Source organism: Oncorhynchus kisutch, unplaced genomic scaffold, assembly GCF_002021735.2.
Source record: "Oncorhynchus kisutch isolate 150728-3 unplaced genomic scaffold, Okis_V2 scaffold2442, whole genome shotgun sequence".
Classification (NCBI taxonomy): domain Eukaryota; kingdom Metazoa; phylum Chordata; class Actinopteri; order Salmoniformes; family Salmonidae; genus Oncorhynchus; species Oncorhynchus kisutch.
This window is the reverse complement of record NW_022264387.1, coordinates 29,131-49,671: the sequence shown is the minus strand read 5'-3', so window position 1 is coordinate 49,671 and position 20,541 is coordinate 29,131. Positions and strand designations below refer to the sequence as shown.

At 45.1% G+C, this 20,541-nt stretch overlaps 1 protein-coding gene across 1 annotated transcript in view; it reads right to left on the bottom strand.

Annotated features, from left to right (window-relative positions):
• The window catches only part of LOC109885821 (NLR family CARD domain-containing protein 3-like), a 39,321-nt gene extending 18,780 nt beyond the window's left edge, over positions 1 to 20,541 (bottom strand). The window contains exons 1-4 of the mRNA XM_031819688.1: positions 19,964 to 20,541; positions 19,595 to 19,615; positions 16,915 to 17,031; positions 119 to 235 (exon numbers count right to left, since the gene is read on the bottom strand). Of these exons, the coding sequence (XP_031675548.1) occupies positions 119 to 235; positions 16,915 to 17,031; positions 19,595 to 19,615; positions 19,964 to 20,181 (473 nt within the window). The 5' untranslated portion in view covers positions 20,182 to 20,541. The remainder of the gene's footprint in view (positions 1 to 118; positions 236 to 16,914; positions 17,032 to 19,594; positions 19,616 to 19,963) is intronic.

The window sequence follows — 20,541 nt, the reverse complement described above, 5'->3', positions numbered from 1 at the left end:
AAAAGGATTAGCATATGGATTATGAAAACAACAACAATAAATGGGAAAATGGGAGAGGAGAAATGACTAGAGACAGTGTTGTTTAACTCACTGACCAGGACCCATGAGTTCTTCTTACCTTTGTTCAGTAGAAAAGTCTCCCTCTCTAAAGTATATAGGATGACCCATAGACTGGTCACTCTTCATGGACACACAGCTGGGAACAGGGGAGGCTGGTTTCTCCTGCTTGATTGGTCTTCAACACAACAGAGACAAACATTACATCTCATCTTCTCTGGGGAAACATAAGAAGAGTTTCATTCCAAAAAGCTGTATATCCATTTTCAGAAATGTTGGTAAATGAGCTTTTATTGTTTAAAGAAAATGGTGTGTTTCTTCACTATCTAATCATGTCATGGGGTTGTTCAATGACAGGCATGTATTTGTATAAAATCTATCACTTGATGGTTTCATTTCAGAGAGAGAAATAATCATGTTTTTTTGCAAAATGCTAAAAATCTGCCCCTCTCAAAGAGAAATCAGTTGTACTGCTAGGTTTTACACAGTAATAATATATATCTGCCTCACTCAGAGAAATCAGTAGTACTGCTAGGTTTTACACAGTAATAATATATATCTGCCTCACTCTCAGTGAAATCAGTAGTACTGCTAGGTTTTACACAGTAATAATATATATCTGCCTCACTCTCAGTGAAATCAGTAGTACTGCTAGGTTTTACACAGTAATAATATATATCTGACTCTCTCTCAGAGTAATCAGTAGTACTGCTAGGTTTTACACAGTAATAATATATATCTGCCTCACTCTCAGAGGAATCAGTAGTACTGCTAGGTTTTACACAGTAATAATATATATATGTTTCACTCTCAGAGAAATCAGTAGTACTGCTAGGTTTTACACAGTAATAATATATATCTGCCTCTGTCACGAATCCCGCTTCCTGAGTCTGTGTTTGCCTGTGTTTCTGTCCTGGAGTGTGTTTCCGGTGTCCTGGAACCCTGTCTGGTTGCCGGGCGAATTAGCTTGTTGGGAGATCGATGTTCACCCGCACCTGTATCCCATCAGTAATCTGCACACCTGTCCTGATCATCACCTCTCCCCTTCAAAAGCTCTGACCTGACATCCATTCCCTGCCGGATCGTTAGCCATGAACAGTATGTTGTGCCATAGTATCAGCCTCAAGTTGGATAGAATTTGTTTTGTTGTTTTTTACGTATTGCTTGCCTTAAACTTACCTCCGTTTGTTCTGTCTTCAGTTACTCACCCGGATCATTTACCCCATTCCCGCCTGGTCGTCGGAGGATTCCGCTACCCCATTGGATCCACCTATTTACTCCCATCAACTCACCACAGCTGCCCGCTACGCCACCTGGATATATCTACCCATTCACATTCACTTGTAAATAAATACTCACCTTCTTCCTACTCTCCTTGTCCTGGTCTGCTTCTGGGTTCGATTTTGAAAGAACGTGACAGAACGATCCGGCCAAGGATGAACCCAGCGGACCTGGACTCCGTTTGCCATGCCATTACCCAGCAGGGGAAGACATTGGGACAACACAAGACGGCGCTACAGGAGATAGCGGGTGCAATCCAGAACTTATCTGCTAGTTTGACACAAATCCAGGATCAGCTCAGTTTGCTGGCGATTCATTCACCACCTGTTTCACCCATCTCACCTGCCGTGTCTGGTGCGGTTTCCTTCCGTGAGCCCAAGGTTCCGACACCGGAGAAGTACGAGGGAGATGTGGGAGGATGCCGTTCATTTCTTTTACAGTGTGGGTTAGTTTTTGATCTGCAGCCCTACTCTTACGCCACAGATAAGGCTAGGATAGCTTTTGTTATTGAGCTGCTGCGTGGTAGAGCTCTGGAATGGGCTTCAGCTGTTTGGGAACGACGAGACACATGCATGACGTCATACCAGGGTTTCACGGCAGAGATGAGAAAGCTTTTTGACCATCCAGTCCGAGGTAAGGACGCAGCTAAACGTTTGTTCTCTCTTCGCCAAGGAGCTCGCAGTGTGGCAGACTTTGTGATAGAATCCTGAACATTGACTGTGGAGAGTGGTTGGAATGAGGAATCACTACAAGCGTTTTTTTACCAGGGGTTGTCGGAGCAACTCAAGGACGAGCTGATCTCCTATCCAGAGCCTAGTGACCTAGATAGTTTGGTCACCTAAGCTATTCGGGTAGATAATAGAGTCCGAGAGAGGAGGGAGAAGCAGTGGGGTCCATCTAATCAATCTGAGACTCGGTTACCATTCGGGTCAGGAAGTGGACCAGAACGGGTTGATCATTTTCCCTCACACGGGATTAGTGGAGGAGTCCTGCCGCCAGATCCTGAACCTATGCAAGTGGGGCGGCACGGATTAACTAAGGACGAGCGCCAACGTAGACGTGAGACCAACAGCTGCCTCTACTGTGGTAGCTCGGGACATTACATCTCCGTTTGTCGTCAGCGCCCGTTAAACTGCTCGGCTCGTTAAGTTTGGGAGGTTTGTTAGCGAGCCAGTTTCAACCTCTCAAGAGCCCTGTCAGACCTCGTTTTCCTGCTACCCTCATAAATAAGAATCAGAGTTTAGGGATTAACGCTTTCATCGATTCAGGTGCCGATGACAGCTTCATTGATGCCGACTTAGTGGAACAGCTGGGGCTTTCCAAGGAGCAATTACCGGAAGCCATTGAAGCAACCACTCTGAACGGCAGTAGTCTGGCACGGGTCACTATGAGGACTGAACCGGTTAAGATGTTGTTGTCGGGAAATCATTCAGAGGTTTATTTCTTTTTTCATTTTGCCTTCCCCCCATGTTCCTCTGGTTCTTGGATACCCCTGGCTAAGAGAACACAATCCTTCGTTCGATTGGGTGACTGGTAAGGTAACTAGTTGGAGCATTGAGTGCCATGCTAACTGCCTCGGGACTGCCTGTTCTCATGCTGTCCCCAGTCGGGTCAGTGAGTCTGCTCCTCCTGATTTGTCCCTGGTTCCTGAAACATATCACGAGTTGGGTGAGGTATTCAGTAAACAGAAAGCTCAGTCACTTCCTCCCCACCGACCTTATGATTGTACAATTAAGCTGTTCCCTGGAGCTGCCTTTCCCAAGGGACGGTTATACAGTATTTCTTGACCTCAGCGGGAAGCCCTGGAGACCTACATAAAGGAGTCTCTTGCTGCAGGTCTCATTCGTCCCTCGTCATCAACCCTGGGAGCTGGATTTTTTTTGGTGAGTAAGAAGGATGGCTCTCTTCGACCGTGTATTGATTATCGGGGGTTGAATGATATTACGGTCAAGAACAAGTACCCCTTGCCCTTGATGAGCTCCGCTTTCGATTCTTTACAGGGTGCTACTGTGTTTACGAAGCTTGATCTACGCAATGCGTATCATCTGGTTCGGATCAAAGAGGGGTACGAGTGGTTGACTGGATTCAATACACCTATGGGACATTTCGAGTACCAGGTGATGCCGTTTGGACTTTCCAACGCTCCAGCAGTGTTCCAAAGTTTGGTGAATGACGTGCTGAGGGATATGATCGGTCTGTTTGTGTTCGTTTACCTGGATGACATCCTGATTTTCTCCAAGGAGCTTTCCAGCCACATCCAGCATGTTAAGCAGGTCCTGCAGCGGTTATTGGAGAACCGTCTGTTTGTGAAGGCAGAGAAGTGTGATTTTCACGCCCACACTACATCCTTCCTCGGGTACACCATCTCCAGGGGTGAGATCAAGATGGACCAAGAGAAGGTTCGGGCTGTTCGGGATTGGGCCCGGCCCGGTACGAGATTGCAGCTCCAGAGATTCCTGGGATTTGCGAACTTCTATCGGATGTTTATCCGTGATTACAGCCGGGTGGCCGCCCCTTTAACTGCTCTGACGTCTTGCACCAGAATTTTCTGTTGGACTCCTGAGGCAGACCGAGCATTTCTGAACTTGAAGAGCCGATTCACCAACGCGCCGATTCTCTCTAAACCTGACACTTCCCGTCAGTTTGTTGTTGAGGTGGACGCGTCTGATGTGGGAGTGGGCGCCATCCTGTCCCAGCGTAGCTCCACTGACGGTAAACTCCATCCCTGCGCCTTCTACTCTTGTCGTCTTTCACCAGCTGAGAGAAACTACGATGTGGGTAACCGGGAGCTTCTCGCTGTGAAGCTTGCCTTGGAGGAGTGGCGTCACTGGTTGGAGGGAGCGGAGCAACCGTTTGTGGTCTGGACTGACCACAAGAATCTCGCTTACGTGCAATCGGCTAAACGTCTCAACTCCCGTCAGGCCAGGTGGGCTTTGTTTTTTGGACGCTTAAATTTTTCCCTGATGTTCCGACCTGGGTCGAAGAACGGCAAAGCGGACGCCTTGTCCCGGATGTTCTCCAAGACGGATGAGAGTGGGGCCAAGACTGAGACGATTCTTCCCCAGAACCTTGTCGTGGGAGCCATTACATGGAGGATTGAGGAGGATGTGATGGCGGCCCTTCGGACGCAGCCCGGCCCCGGTAACAGTCGGTTGTTCGTGCCTGAGTCGGTCCGTTCTGCTGTTCTTCAGTGGTCCCACGCCAGCAAGATAGCTTGTCACCCCGGCGTTGCTCGGACTATGGCGCTACTGCGCAGACGATTTTGGTGGCCTGCCATGGGAGAAAATACCCGGAGGTTTGTTGCCGCATGTCCTGTTTGTGCTCAGAACAAAAGTACCAATCGGCCCAGCTCTGGGCTTCTTCACCCCCTACCTATTCCTCGGCGACGTTGGTCGCATCTGGCCCTGGATTTTGTCACGGGATTGCCCCCTTCTGTTGGGAACACGGTCATTCTGACCATTGTGGACAGATTCAGCAAGTTTGCTCATTTTGTCCCGCTCTCCAAGCTTCCATCTGCCACGGAGACGTCCGAGATCCTGGTTAGTGAGGTTTTCAGGGTCCACGGATTGCCCAGTGACATTGTTTCTGACCGTGGTCCTCAGTTTACCTCTGCTGTCTGGAGATCCTTCTGTTTGGCCATTGGAGCTACAGTCAGTCTCACTTCTGGATTTCACCCACAATCTAATGGTCAGGCGGAGAGAGCCAACCAGAAGATGGAGTCCACGCTGCGTTGTCTTGTCTCCTCTGATCCCGCCTCTTGGTCATCTCAATTACCCTGGGTCGAGTATGCCCATAATACCCTTCCTTCATCTGCCACTGGGATGTCCCCCTTCCAATGCCTGTACGGATACCAACCTCCCTTGTTTCCTTCTCAGGAGAGGGATCTTTCGGTTCCTTCTGTCCAGGCCCACATTCGTCATTGCCACCGGACCTGGCATCAGGCCAGGAAGGTCCTCCTTAGAGTTTCTGACCGGTATCAGATCCAGGCGAATCGTCGCCGTATTCCTGCTCCCGCTTATACCATCGGAGATAAGGTTTGGTTGGCTACACGGGATCTTCCTCTACGGACTGAGTCGAGGAAACTGTCACCAAAGTTCATTGGTCCGTTTGTGGTGGAGAGAATCATTAACCCTGGTTCGACTCAAATTGCCGGCAACGCTTCGAGTACACCCCACCTTTCATGTCTCCTGCCTCAAGCCGGTTCTCCTCAGTCCTCTGTTGCCCCCTCCTCCTCGTCCTCCTCCTCCTCGGATGATCGGAGGTGGTCCTGCCTACACGGTGCGCCACATAATGGATTCCAGACGGCGGGGTCGAGGTTTCCAATATCTTGTGGATTGGGAAGGATATGGTCCAGAGGAGAGGAGTTGGATTCCTCGGCATCAGATCCTTGATGACGACCTGCTTCGTGACTTCTACCACCTCCACCCTGGCGCTCCAGGTATTCCGCCCGGTGGCGTTCGTCGGAGGGGGGGTACTGTCACGAATCCCGCTTCCTGAGTCTGTGTTTGCCTGTGTTTCTGTCCTGGAGTGTGTTTCCGGTGTCCTGGAACCCTGTCTGGTTGCCGGGCGAATTAGCTTGTTGGGAGATCGATGTTCACCCGCACCTGTATCCCATCAGTAATCTGCACACCTGTCCTGATCATCACCTCTCCCCTTCAAAAGCTCTGACCTGACATCCATTCCCTGCCGGATCGTTAGCCATGAACAGTATGTTGTGCCATAGTATCAGCCTCAAGTTGGATAGAATTTGTTTTGTTGTTTTTTACGTATTGCTTGCCTTAAACTTACCTCCGTTTGTTCTGTCTTCAGTTACTCACCCGGATCATTTACCCCATTCCCGCCTGGTCGTCGGAGGATTCCGCTACCCCATTGGATCCACCTATTTACTCCCATCAACTCACCACAGCTGCCCGCTACGCCACCTGGATATATCTACCCATTCACATTCACTTGTAAATAAATACTCACCTTCTTCCTACTCTCCTTGTCCTGGTCTGCTTCTGGGTTCGATTTTGAAAGAACGTGACAGAACGATCCGGCCAAGGATGAACCCAGCGGACCTGGACTCCGTTTGCCATGCCATTACCCAGCAGGGGAAGACATTGGGACAACACAAGACGGCGCTACAGGAGATAGCGGGTGCAATCCAGAACTTATCTGCTAGTTTGACACAAATCCAGGATCAGCTCAGTTTGCTGGCGATTCATTCACCACCTGTTTCACCCATCTCACCTGCCGTGTCTGGTGCGGTTTCCTTCCGTGAGCCCAAGGTTCCGACACCGGAGAAGTACGAGGGAGATGTGGGAGGATGCCGTTCATTTCTTTTACAGTGTGGGTTAGTTTTTGATCTGCAGCCCTACTCTTACGCCACAGATAAGGCTAGGATAGCTTTTGTTATTGAGCTGCTGCGTGGTAGAGCTCTGGAATGGGCTTCAGCTGTTTGGGAACGACGAGACACATGCATGACGTCATACCAGGGTTTCACGGCAGAGATGAGAAAGCTTTTTGACCATCCAGTCCGAGGTAAGGACGCAGCTAAACGTTTGTTCTCTCTTCGCCAAGGAGCTCGCAGTGTGGCAGACTTTGTGATAGAATCCTGAACATTGACTGTGGAGAGTGGTTGGAATGAGGAATCACTACAAGCGTTTTTTTACCAGGGGTTGTCGGAGCAACTCAAGGACGAGCTGATCTCCTATCCAGAGCCTAGTGACCTAGATAGTTTGGTCACCTAAGCTATTCGGGTAGATAATAGAGTCCGAGAGAGGAGGGAGAAGCAGTGGGGTCCATCTAATCAATCTGAGACTCGGTTACCATTCGGGTCAGGAAGTGGACCAGAACGGGTTGATCATTTTCCCTCACACGGGATTAGTGGAGGAGTCCTGCCGCCAGATCCTGAACCTATGCAAGTGGGGCGGCACGGATTAACTAAGGACGAGCGCCAACGTAGACGTGAGACCAACAGCTGCCTCTACTGTGGTAGCTCGGGACATTACATCTCCGTTTGTCGTCAGCGCCCGTTAAACTGCTCGGCTCGTTAAGTTTGGGAGGTTTGTTAGCGAGCCAGTTTCAACCTCTCAAGAGCCCTGTCAGACCTCGTTTTCCTGCTACCCTCATAAATAAGAATCAGAGTTTAGGGATTAACGCTTTCATCGATTCAGGTGCCGATGACAGCTTCATTGATGCCGACTTAGTGGAACAGCTGGGGCTTTCCAAGGAGCAATTACCGGAAGCCATTGAAGCAACCACTCTGAACGGCAGTAGTCTGGCACGGGTCACTATGAGGACTGAACCGGTTAAGATGTTGTTGTCGGGAAATCATTCAGAGGTTTATTTCTTTTTTCATTTTGCCTTCCCCCCATGTTCCTCTGGTTCTTGGATACCCCTGGCTAAGAGAACACAATCCTTCGTTCGATTGGGTGACTGGTAAGGTAACTAGTTGGAGCATTGAGTGCCATGCTAACTGCCTCGGGACTGCCTGTTCTCATGCTGTCCCCAGTCGGGTCAGTGAGTCTGCTCCTCCTGATTTGTCCCTGGTTCCTGAAACATATCACGAGTTGGGTGAGGTGTTCAGTAAACAGAAAGCTCAGTCACTTCCTCCCCACCGACCTTATGATTGTACAATTAAGCTGTTCCCTGGAGCTGCCTTTCCCAAGGGACGGTTATACAGTATTTCTTGACCTCAGCGGGAAGCCCTGGAGACCTACATAAAGGAGTCTCTTGCTGCAGGTCTCATTCGTCCCTCGTCATCAACCCTGGGAGCTGGATTTTTTTTGGTGAGTAAGAAGGATGGCTCTCTTCGACCGTGTATTGATTATCGGGGGTTGAATGATATTACGGTCAAGAACAAGTACCCCTTGCCCTTGATGAGCTCCGCTTTCGATTCTTTACAGGGTGCTACTGTGTTTACGAAGCTTGATCTACGCAATGCGTATCATCTGGTTCGGATCAAAGAGGGGTACGAGTGGTTGACTGGATTCAATACACCTATGGGACATTTCGAGTACCAGGTGATGCCGTTTGGACTTTCCAACGCTCGGTCTGTTATATGATCGGTCTGTTTGTGTTCGTTTACCTGGATGACATCCTGATTTTCTCCAAGGAGCTTTCCAGCCACATCCAGCATGTTAAGCAGGTCCTGCAGCGGTTATTGGAGAACCGTCTGTTTGTGAAGGCAGAGAAGTGTGATTTTCACGCCCACACTACATCCTTCCTCGGGTACACCATCTCCAGGGGTGAGATCAAGATGGACCAAGAGAAGGTTCGGGCTGTTCGGGATTGGGCCCGGCCCGGTACGAGATTGCAGCTCCAGAGATTCCTGGGATTTGCGAACTTCTATCGGATGTTTATCCGTGATTACAGCCGGGTGGCCGCCCCTTTAACTGCTCTGACGTCTTGCACCAGAATTTTCTGTTGGACTCCTGAGGCAGACCGAGCATTTCTGAACTTGAAGAGCCGATTCACCAACGCGCCGATTCTCTCTAAACCTGACACTTCCCGTCAGTTTGTTGTTGAGGTGGACGCGTCTGATGTGGGAGTGGGCGCCATCCTGTCCCAGCGTAGCTCCACTGACGGTAAACTCCATCCCTGCGCCTTCTACTCTTGTCGTCTTTCACCAGCTGAGAGAAACTACGATGTGGGTAACCGGGAGCTTCTCGCTGTGAAGCTTGCCTTGGAGGAGTGGCGTCACTGGTTGGAGGGAGCGGAGCAACCGTTTGTGGTCTGGACTGACCACAAGAATCTCGCTTACGTGCAATCGGCTAAACGTCTCAACTCCCGTCAGGCCAGGTGGGCTTTGTTTTTTGGACGCTTAAATTTTTCCCTGATGTTCCGACCTGGGTCGAAGAACGGCAAAGCGGACGCCTTGTCCCGGATGTTCTCCAAGACGGATGAGAGTGGGGCCAAGACTGAGACGATTCTTCCCCAGAACCTTGTCGTGGGAGCCATTACATGGAGGATTGAGGAGGATGTGATGGCGGCCCTTCGGACGCAGCCCGGCCCCGGTAACAGTCCGGTCGGTTGTTCGTGCCTGAGTCGGTCCGTTCTGCTGTTCTTCAGTGGTCCCACGCCAGCAAGATAGCTTGTCACCCCGGCGTTGCTCGGACTATGGCGCTACTGCGCAGACGATTTTGGTGGCCTGCCATGGGAGAAAATACCCGGAGGTTTGTTGCCGCATGTCCTGTTTGTGCTCAGAACAAAAGTACCAATCGGCCCAGCTCTGGGCTTCTTCACCCCCTACCTATTCCTCGGCGACGTTGGTCGCATCTGGCCCTGGATTTTGTCACGGGATTGCCCCCTTCTGTTGGGAACACGGTCATTCTGACCATTGTGGACAGATTCAGCAAGTTTGCTCATTTTGTCCCGCTCTCCAAGCTTCCATCTGCCACGGAGACGTCCGAGATCCTGGTTAGTGAGGTTTTCAGGGTCCACGGATTGCCCAGTGACATTGTTTCTGACCGTGGTCCTCAGTTTACCTCTGCTGTCTGGAGATCCTTCTGTTTGGCCATTGGAGCTACAGTCAGTCTCACTTCTGGATTTCACCCACAATCTAATGGTCAGGCGGAGAGAGCCAACCAGAAGATGGAGTCCACGCTGCGTTGTCTTGTCTCCTCTGATCCCGCCTCTTGGTCATCTCAATTACCCTGGGTCGAGTATGCCCATAATACCCTTCCTTCATCTGCCACTGGGATGTCCCCCTTCCAATGCCTGTACGGATACCAACCTCCCTTGTTTCCTTCTCAGGAGAGGGATCTTTCGGTTCCTTCTGTCCAGGCCCACATTCGTCATTGCCACCGGACCTGGCATCAGGCCAGGAAGGTCCTCCTTAGAGTTTCTGACCGGTATCAGATCCAGGCGAATCGTCGCCGTATTCCTGCTCCCGCTTATACCATCGGAGATAAGGTTTGGTTGGCTACACGGGATCTTCCTCTACGGACTGAGTCGAGGAAACTGTCACCAAAGTTCATTGGTCCGTTTGTGGTGGAGAGAATCATTAACCCTGGTTCGACTCAAATTGCCGGCAACGCTTCGAGTACACCCCACCTTTCATGTCTCCTGCCTCAAGCCGGTTCTCCTCAGTCCTCTGTTGCCCCCTCCTCCTCGTCCTCCTCCTCCTCGGATGATCGGAGGTGGTCCTGCCTACACGGTGCGCCACATAATGGATTCCAGACGGCGGGGTCGAGGTTTCCAATATCTTGTGGATTGGGAAGGATATGGTCCAGAGGAGAGGAGTTGGATTCCTCGGCATCAGATCCTTGATGACGACCTGCTTCGTGACTTCTACCACCTCCACCCTGGCGCTCCAGGTAGTCCGCCCGGTGGCGTTCGTCGGAGGGGGGGTACTGTCACGAATCCCGCTTCCTGAGTCTGTGTTTGCCTGTGTTTCTGTCCTGGAGTGTGTTTCCGGTGTCCTGGAATGCACCCTGTCTGGTTGCCGGGCGAATTAGCTTGTTGGGCGATCGATGTTCACCCGCACCTGTATCCCATCAGTAATCTGCACACCTGTCCTGATCATCACCTCTCCCCTTCAAAAGCTCTGACCTGACATCCATTCCCTGCCGGATCGTTAGCCATGAACAGTATGTTGTGCCATAGTATCAGCCTCAAGTTGGATAGAATTTGTTTTGTTGTTTTTTACGTATTACTTGCCTTAAACTTACCTCCGTTTGTTCTGTCTTCAGTTACTCACCCGGATCATTTACCCCATTCCCGCCTGGTCGTCGTCGGATTCCGCTACCCCATTGGATCCACCTATTTACTCCCATCAACTCACCACCGCTGCCCGCTACGCCACCTGGATATATCTACCCATTCACATTCACTTGTAAATAAATACTCACCTTCTTCCTACTCTCCTTGTCCTGGTCTGCTTCTGGGTTCGATTTTGAAAGAACGTGACAGCCTCACTCTCAGAGAAATCAGTAGTACTGCTAGGTTTTACACAGTCTCAAATATGCCTGCCTTACCAGCGTGATTCGGTCTCATGTAGCAAATTTTTAAATGGTATTTTTCAGGTTGCATAAAAGTAGAGACTCAGGGCTGAGATCAGACAGTTGAAAAGGGAAAGTTGAAAATGTTTTTTCTCTTTTGAGAAAATTGCCTTTGAATGTTTTGGTTCCTACTGGAGAGCTCTTCTTTGTCTACAAGGCTGTTATTTTGGCAGATAATGTCACCCATCTAAAATAAATAGTTGTATATAGTTGTATATATATATTGTTTATTTATTCTATTTTTTATTTTACCTTTATTTAACCAGGTAGGCAAGTTGAGAACAAGTTCTCATTTACAATTGCGACCTGGCCAAGATAAAGCAAAGCAGTTCGACAGATAAAACGACACAGAGTTACACATGGAGTAAAAACAAACATACAGTCAATAATGCAGTATAAACAAGTCTATATACAATGTGAGCAAATGAGGTGAGAAGGGAGGTAAAGGCAAAAAAGGCCATGATGGCAAAGTAAATACAATATAGCAAGTAAAATACTGGAATGGTAGTTTTGCAATGGAAGAATGTGCAAAGTAGAACTAAAAAATAATGGGGTGCAAAGGAGCAAAATAAATAAATTAATTAAAATTAAATACAGTTGGGAAAGAGGTAGTTGTTTGGGCTAAATTATAGGTGGGCTATGTACAGGTGCAGTAATCTGTGAGCTGCTCTGACAGTTGGTGCTTAAAGCTAGTGAGGGAGATAAGTGTTTCCAGTTTCAGAGATTTTTGTAGTTCGTTCCAGTCATTGGCAGCAGAGAACTGGAAGGAGAGGCGGCCAAAGAAAGAATTGGTTTTGGGGGTGACTAGAGAGATATACCTGCTGGAGCGTGTGCTACAGGTGGGAGATGCTATGGTGACCAGCGAGCTGAGATAAGGGGGGACTTTACCTAGCAGGGTCTTGTAGATGACATGGAGCCAGTGGGTTTGGCGACGAGTATGAAGCGAGGGCCAACCAACGAGAGCGTACAGGTCGCAATGGTGGGTAGTATATGGGGCTTTGGTGATAAAACGGATTGCACTGTGATAGACTGCATCCAATTTGTTGAGTAGGGTATTGGAGGCTATTTTGTAAATGACATCGCCAAAGTCGAGGATTGGTAGGATGGTCAGTTTTACAAGAGTATGTTTGGCAGCATGAGTGAAGGATGCTTTGTTGCGAAATAGGAAGCCAATTCTAGATTTAACTTTGGATTGGAGATGTTTGATATGGGTCTGGAAGGAGAGTTTACAGTCTAACCAGACACCTAAGTATTTGTAGTTGTCCACGTATTCTAAGTCAGAGCCGTCCAGAGTAGTGATGTTGGACAGGCGGGTAGGTGCAGGTAGCGATCGGTTGAAGAGCATGCATTTAGTTTTACTTGTATTTAAGAGCAATTGGGGGCCACGGAAGGAGAGTTGTATGGCATTGAAGCTTGCCTGGAGGGTTGTTAACACAGTGTCCAAAGAAGGGCCGGAAGTATACAGAATGGTGTCGTCTGCGTAGAGGTGGATCAGGGACTCACCAGCAGCAAGAGCGACCTCATTGATGTATACAGAGAAGAGAGTCGGTCAAAGAATTGAACCCTGTGGCACCCCCATAGAGACTGCCAGAGGTCCGGACAGCAGACCCTCCGATTTGACACACTGAACTCTATCAGAGAAGTAGTTGGTGAACCAGGCGAGGCAATCATTTGAGAAACCAAGGCTGTCGAGTCTGCCGATGAGGATGTGGTGATTGACAGAGTCGAAAGCCTTGGCCAGATCATATATATATATATAATACTATAACTAAACGTATGGTGTTTTGGTTTATGTCAGATTCATTGTTTGTTATGCTATAAATTGTTATTTTAGTGGTAAAATGAACTAGAACATGTTATATTTTGCAATTCTGAGTAATTACCTCTTTAGTAAAGAATTACACATTATTCAGTACTACTGTAGTTACTACATAATTCCAATAGATGGCAGCAGAAGACCACAAATGAAATTTCAGAAGATTACTTCAGTTTTCTCCCTGGATCCACCACCACTCCCCTCACAGGAAAACAGATGTTATATTATGTAAAGTAGGCTAGGTTATAATGCATAGTAGTGGGTTGTTAGTGATATGTAGATGTTATATTATGTAAAGTAGACTAGGTTATAATGTATAGTAGTGGGTTGTTAGTGATATTTTATATTATGTAAAGTAGACTAGGTTATAATGTATAGTAGTGGATTGTTAGTGATATGTAGATGTTATATTATGTAAAGTAGACTAGGTTATAATGTATAGTAGTGGGTTGTTAGTGATATGTTATATAATGTAAAGTAGACTAGGTTATAATATATAGTAGTGGTTTGTTAGTGATATGTAGATGTTATATTATGTAAAGTAGGCTAGGTTATAATGTAAAATAGCAGTTTGATAGTGATATGCACATCGAGGTCTATACCTCAGCTATAGCCTACATATCATACATGATCAGTCTAAACCTGTTCAGATCAGTTCACATAATGTTACAGGCCTACCAGTAGCAGGACAGAGAATGTACTGTATATAACCTACATATCATAGATGACCAGTCATGCAATCTCCATAGACAAACATTGGCATTGGATGACCTAACTGAAGATCTCAGTGCCTTTCAACGTGGCACCGTCATAGGATACCACCTTTCCAACATGTCAGTTCGTCAAATTCCTGCCCTGCTAGAGCTGCCCCGGTCAACTGTAAGTGCTGTTATTGTGAAGTGGAAACGTCTTGGAGCAACAACGGCTCAACAGTGAAGTGGTAGGCCACTCAAGCTCAGAGAACTGGCTCGCCGAGTGCGGAAGCACATAAAAATGGTCTGTCCTCGGTTGCAACACCCACTCCTGAGTTCCAAACTGCAACGTCAGCAAAATAACTGTTAGTCGGGAACTTAATGAAATGGGTTTCTATGGCCAAGCAGCCGCACACAAGATCACCATGCGCAATGCCAAGCATCGGCTTGAGTGATGTAAAGCTCGCTGCCATTGGACTCTGGAGCAGTGGAATCTGGGTTTGGTGGATGCCAGGAAAATGCTTCCTGCACGAATACATTGTGCCAACTGTAAAGTTTGGTGGCAGAGGAAAAATTGTCTTGGGCAGCTTGGGGAAGGCCCTTTCCAGTTTCAGCATGACAATGTCCCCGTGCACAAAGCGAGGTCCATACAGAAATGGCTTGTTGAGATCGGTGTGGAAGAACTTGACTGGCCTGCACAGAGCCTTGACCTCAACCCCATTGAACACCTTTGGGATGAATTGGAACGCAGACTGTGAGCCAGGCCTAATCACCCAACATCATCACAATGCTCTTGTGGCTGAATGGAAGCAAGTCCCCGCAGCGATGTACATACATTTAGTGGAAAGCCTTCCCAGAATTGTGGAGACTGTTACAGCAGCAAAGGGTGGGACCAACTCCATATGAATGCCAATGATTTTGGAATGAGATGTTCGACTGGCAGGTGTCCACATACTTTTGGCCATGAGTGTATGTAGCCTAATCAAAATCAAATCAAATGTTATTGGTCACAATGTCAGAGCGGCATAGACTAAGATACAGTAGAATAGTATAGAATACAGTATATACATATGAGATGAGTAATGCATAGACTAAGATACAGTAGAATAGTATAGAATACAGTATATCCATATGAGATGAGTAATGCATAGACTAAGATACAGTAGAATAGTGTAGAATACAGTATATACATATGAGATGAGTAATGCATAGACTAAGATACAGTAGAATAGTATAGAATACAGTATATACAGTGCTTTGCGAAAGTATTCGGCCCCCTTGAACTTTGCGACCTTTTGCCACATTTCAGGCTTCAAACATAAAGATATAAAACTGTATTTTTTTGTGAAGAATCAACAACACGTGGGACACAATCATGAAGTGGAACGCCATTTATTGGATATTTCAAACTTTTTTAACATATCAAAAACTGAAAAATTGGGCGTGCAAAGTTATTCAGCCCCCTTAAGTTAATACTTTGTAGCGCCACCTTTTGCTGCGATTACAGCTGTAAGTCGCTTGGGGTATGTCTCTATCAGTATGGCACATCGAGAGACTGAATTTTTTCCCATTCCTCCTTGCAAAACAGCTCGAGCTCAGTGAGGTTGGATGGAGAGCATTTGTGAACAGCAGTTTTCAGTTCTTTCCACAGATTCTCGATTGGATTCAGGTCTGGACTTTGACTTGGCCATTCTAACACCTGGATATGTTTATTTTTGAACCATTCCATTGTAGATTTTGCTTTATGTTTTGGATCATTGTTTTGTTGGAAGACAAATCTCCGTCCCAGTCTCAGGTCTTTTGCAGACTCCATCAGGTTTTCTTCCAGAATGGTCCTGTATTTGGCTCCATCCATCTTCCCATCAATTTTAACCATCTTCCCTGTCCCTGCTGAAGAAAAGCAGGCCCGAACCATGATGCTGCCACCACCATGTTTGACAGTGGGGATGGTGTGTTCAGGGTGATGGGCTGTGTTGCTTTTACGCCAAACATAACGTTTTGCATTGTTGCCAAAAAGTTCAATTTTGGTTTCATCTGACCAGAGCACCTTCTTCCACATGTTTGGTGTGTCTCCCAGGTGGCTTGTGGCAAACTTTAAACGACACTTTTTATGGATATCTTTAAGAAATGGCTTTCTTCTTGCCACTCTTCCATAAAGGCCAGATTTGTGCAATATACGACTGATTGTTGTCCCATGGACAGAGTGTCCCACCTCAGCTGTAGATTTCTGCAGTTCATCCAGAGTGATCATGGGCCTCTTGGCTGCATCTCTGATCAGTCTTCTCCTTGTATGAGCTGAAAGTTTAGAGGGACGGCCAGGTCTTGGTAGATTTGCAGTGGTCTGATACTCCTTCCATTTCAATATTATCGCTTGCACAGTGCTCCTTGGGATGTTTAAAACTTGGGAAATCTTTTTGTATCCAAATCCGGCTTTAAACTTCTTCACAACAGTATCTCGGACCTGCCTGGTGTGTTCCTTGTTCTTCATGATGCTCTCTGCGCTTTTAACGGACCTCTGAGACTATCACAGTGCAGGTGCATTTATACGGAGACTTGATTACACACAGGTGGATTGTATTTATCATCATTAGTCATTTAGGTCAACATTGGATCATTTAGAGATCCTCACTGAACTTCTGGAGAGAGTTTGCTGCACTGAAAGTAAAGGGGCTGAATAATTTTGCACGCCCAATTTTTCAGTTTTTGATTTGTTAAACAGAGAACATCCCTGGTCATCCCTACTGCCTCTGATCTGGCAGACTCACTAAACACAAATGCTTTGTTTTTAAATTATGTCTGAGTGTTGGAGTGTGACCCTGGCTATCCATAACTAAAATAACATTGTGCAGTCTGGTTTGCTTAATATATAAGGAATGTTAATTTGAACGCCTCAAATATTTAACTGTCTTAAAATATTTGATGATTAGTTGAATCAGGTGTGTAAGTGCTGGTAAGAACAAAAGGATGGAGAAACCCTGAGATAAACATAAAACAACAACAATAAATGGGAAAATGGGAGAGGAGAAATGACTAGAGACAGTGTTGTTTAACTCACTGACCAGGACCCATGAGTTCTTCTTACCTTTGTTCAGTAGAAAAATCTCCCTCTCTAAAGTTTAGAGGTTGACTCATAGACCAGTCACTCTTCAGGGACACACAGCTGGGAACAGGGGAGGCTGGTCTCTCCTCCTTGATTGGGCTTCAACACAACAGAGACAAACATTACATCTCTCATCTATTCTGAGCTCAGATGGGGAAACATAACAACAGTTTCAGTCCAAAATGCTATATATGCATTTTCAGAAATGTTAGTAAATGAGCTTTTATTGATTAAAGAAATTATGAGAGAGATTTGATAGCTAGGATAACCAGGATGCTGCTGGTATAGTAGCTCGATAGCTTACTAGCTAGCAGGTCGTTGTCTGACTCTGACTCTGTCCCTCGTCTCGATGATGATGAATCCGGTGAATCACAAATTCCAAGGATAGAGAGTGAAAAGGATCTGTCTACACTCATACTGTCCCTGACCATTAAGAAAAAAGCTAATTGAATATAAACTTCGGCATCTCAACACTGTAGTGAACTCTGTAATTATTCTGCGCGTAACCGGCTTGTCACCACACCAGGATGCGGACAGTTCTGTACGAGAACGCAGGAAGTTCCAGACACAAAATAACTAAACCCAGTCTTTACAGTGGGTTACATTAGTAATATGCGGTATATATATTATAATATAAACTCTTTACAGTGGGTTACATTAGTAGTATATATATATAGTTTAATATAAACTCTTTACATTAGTAATATACATATTATTTTAATTATTATGTTAAACAAACATTTTATGTTTTTTGTAACAATATTTTGAGATCAGGGCCCAAGACTCAGACAGGCTAACCTCCTATAAAGGGTTCTATATATACTGTATACTCAGACACTTCCTAACCTCCTATAAAGGGTTCTATATATATTCTATATATACTGTATACTCAGACACTTCCTGACCTCCTATAAAGGGTTCTATATATATTCTATATATACTGTATACTCAGACACTTCCTAACCTCCTATAAAGGGTTCTATATATATTCTATATATACTGTATACTCAGACAGGCTAACCTCCTATAAAGGGTTCTATATATATTCTATATATACTGTATACTCAGACAGGCTAACCTCCTATAAAGGGTTCTATATATATTCTATATATACTGTATACTCAGACAGGCTAACCTCCTATAAAGGGTTCTATATATATTCTATATATACTGTATACTCAGACACTTCCTAACCTCCTATAAAGGGTTCTATATATATTCTATATATACTGTATACTCAGACACTTCCTGACCTCCTATAAAGGGTTCTATATATATTCTATATATACTGTATATTCAGACAGGCTAACCTCCTATAAAGGGTTCTATATATATTCTATATATACTGTATACTCAGACACTTCCTGACCTCCTATAAAGGGTTCTATATATATTCTATATATACTGTATACTTAGACACTTCCTGACCTCCTATAAAGGGTTCTATATATACTGTATACTCAGACAGGCTAACCTCCTATAAAGAGTTCTATATATATTCTATATATACTGTATACTCAGACACTTCCTAACCTCCTATAAAGGGTTCTATATATATTCTATATATACTGTATACTCAGACACTTCCTAACCTCCTATAAAGAGTTCTATATATATTCTATATATACTGTATACTCAGACAGGCTAACCTCCTATAAAGGGTTCTATATATATTCTATATATACTGTATACTCAGACACTTCCTAACCTCCTATAAAGGGTTCTATAAATACTGTATACTCAGACACTTCCTAACCTCCTATAAAGGGTTCTATATATACTGTATACTCAGACACTTCCTAACCTCCTATAAAGGGTTCTATATATACTGTATACTCAGACACTTCCTAACCTCCTATAAAGGGTTCTATATATACTGTATACTCAGACAGGCTAACCTCCTATAAAGGGTTCTATATATATTCTATATATACTGTATACTCAGACACTTCCTAACCTCCTATAAAGGGTTCTATATATATTCTATATATACTGTATACTCAGACACTTCCTAACCTCCTCTAAAGGGTTCTATATATATTCTATATATACTGTATACTCAGACAGGCTAACTTCCTATAAAGGGTTCTATATATATTCAATATATACTGTATACTCAGACACTTCCTGATCTCCTCTAAAGGGTTCTATATATATTCTATATATACTGTATACTCAGACACTTCCTGATCTCCTATAAAGGGTTCTATATATATTCTATATATACTGTATACTCAGACACTTCCTGACCTCCTATAAAGGGTTCTATATATATTCTATATATACTGTATACTCAGACACTTCCTAACCTCCTATAAAGGGTTCTATATATATTCTATATATACTGTATACTCAGACACTTCCTGACCTCCTATAAAGGGTTCTATATATATTCTATATATACTGTATACTCAGACACTTCCTAACCTCCTCTAAAGGGTTCTATATATATTCTATATATACTGTATACTCAGACAGGCTAACCTCCTATAAAGGGTTCTATATATATTCTATATATACTGTATACTCAAGACTCTTCATAACCTCCTATAAAGGGTTCTATATATATTCTATATATACTGTATACTTAGACACTTCCTGACCTCCTATAAAGGGTTCTATATATATTCTATATATACTGTATACTTAGACACTTCCTTACCTCATGTAAGGGAACACCCCCCTGAAATGGACAATAATGAATGAGAAGTCATTGGCACTGGACAAACCATATACACGGTGTCCAATACCACTCAATTCGGCGTTGTTTCGTGTAAAGTTGATTGCAAATGCCATATGGCAAATGCCAGTTGTAATATTGTCAGAATTCAGCTTGTAACAACGATCAGAATTAGTTTAAACAACAAGGTTATGATGACATATTAGGCAATAATTAATAGTAGACTAAATTATTGTGTCATGCTAAATTCTATAGATAATTTTTGAAGAAAATTAACAAATGTAAAAAAAATGTGGATATAACGTTTTAGAAACAAACTTTCATAATTATTAAACAGCATTGTCATCTCACCTCTTAACTTTGCTGTCATGTTCCCCTGAGAGACTCATTTTAGAGGCAGGGACATCCTCTTCTCTCTCCCCAGAGAGACTCATTTTAGAGGCAGGGCCCCCCTCCTCTCTTTCCCCAGAGAGGATCATTTTAGAGGCAGGGCCCCCCTCCTCTCTCTCCCCAGAGACATTCATTTTAGAGTCAGGGCCCACCTCCTCTCTCTCCCCAGAGAGGCTCATTTTAGAGGCAGGGCCCCCCTCCTCTCTCTCCCCAGAGAGACTCACTTTAGAGCACTGACCCCTAAACAGAGATCCAACATGTTGGTTGTGGTTAACACAGTGACAACTTATTATTGAATGTCAATTGTTCATGTTTATTCATTAACTCTTTGAGAAATAAACATTTACTAACAAACACATCGAAACAGTCAGGTGATTTAATGCATCACATGAACATGTAGTTGTGACATTTCATCTCCATGGTAACTGTCAATCATAAAAGTACATCACTGTTTGTTAAGGTAGTTATAGACAGTACAAGAATAATAATAATAATAATAAGTCACTGTTTGTTAAGGTAGTTATAGACAGTACAGCAAC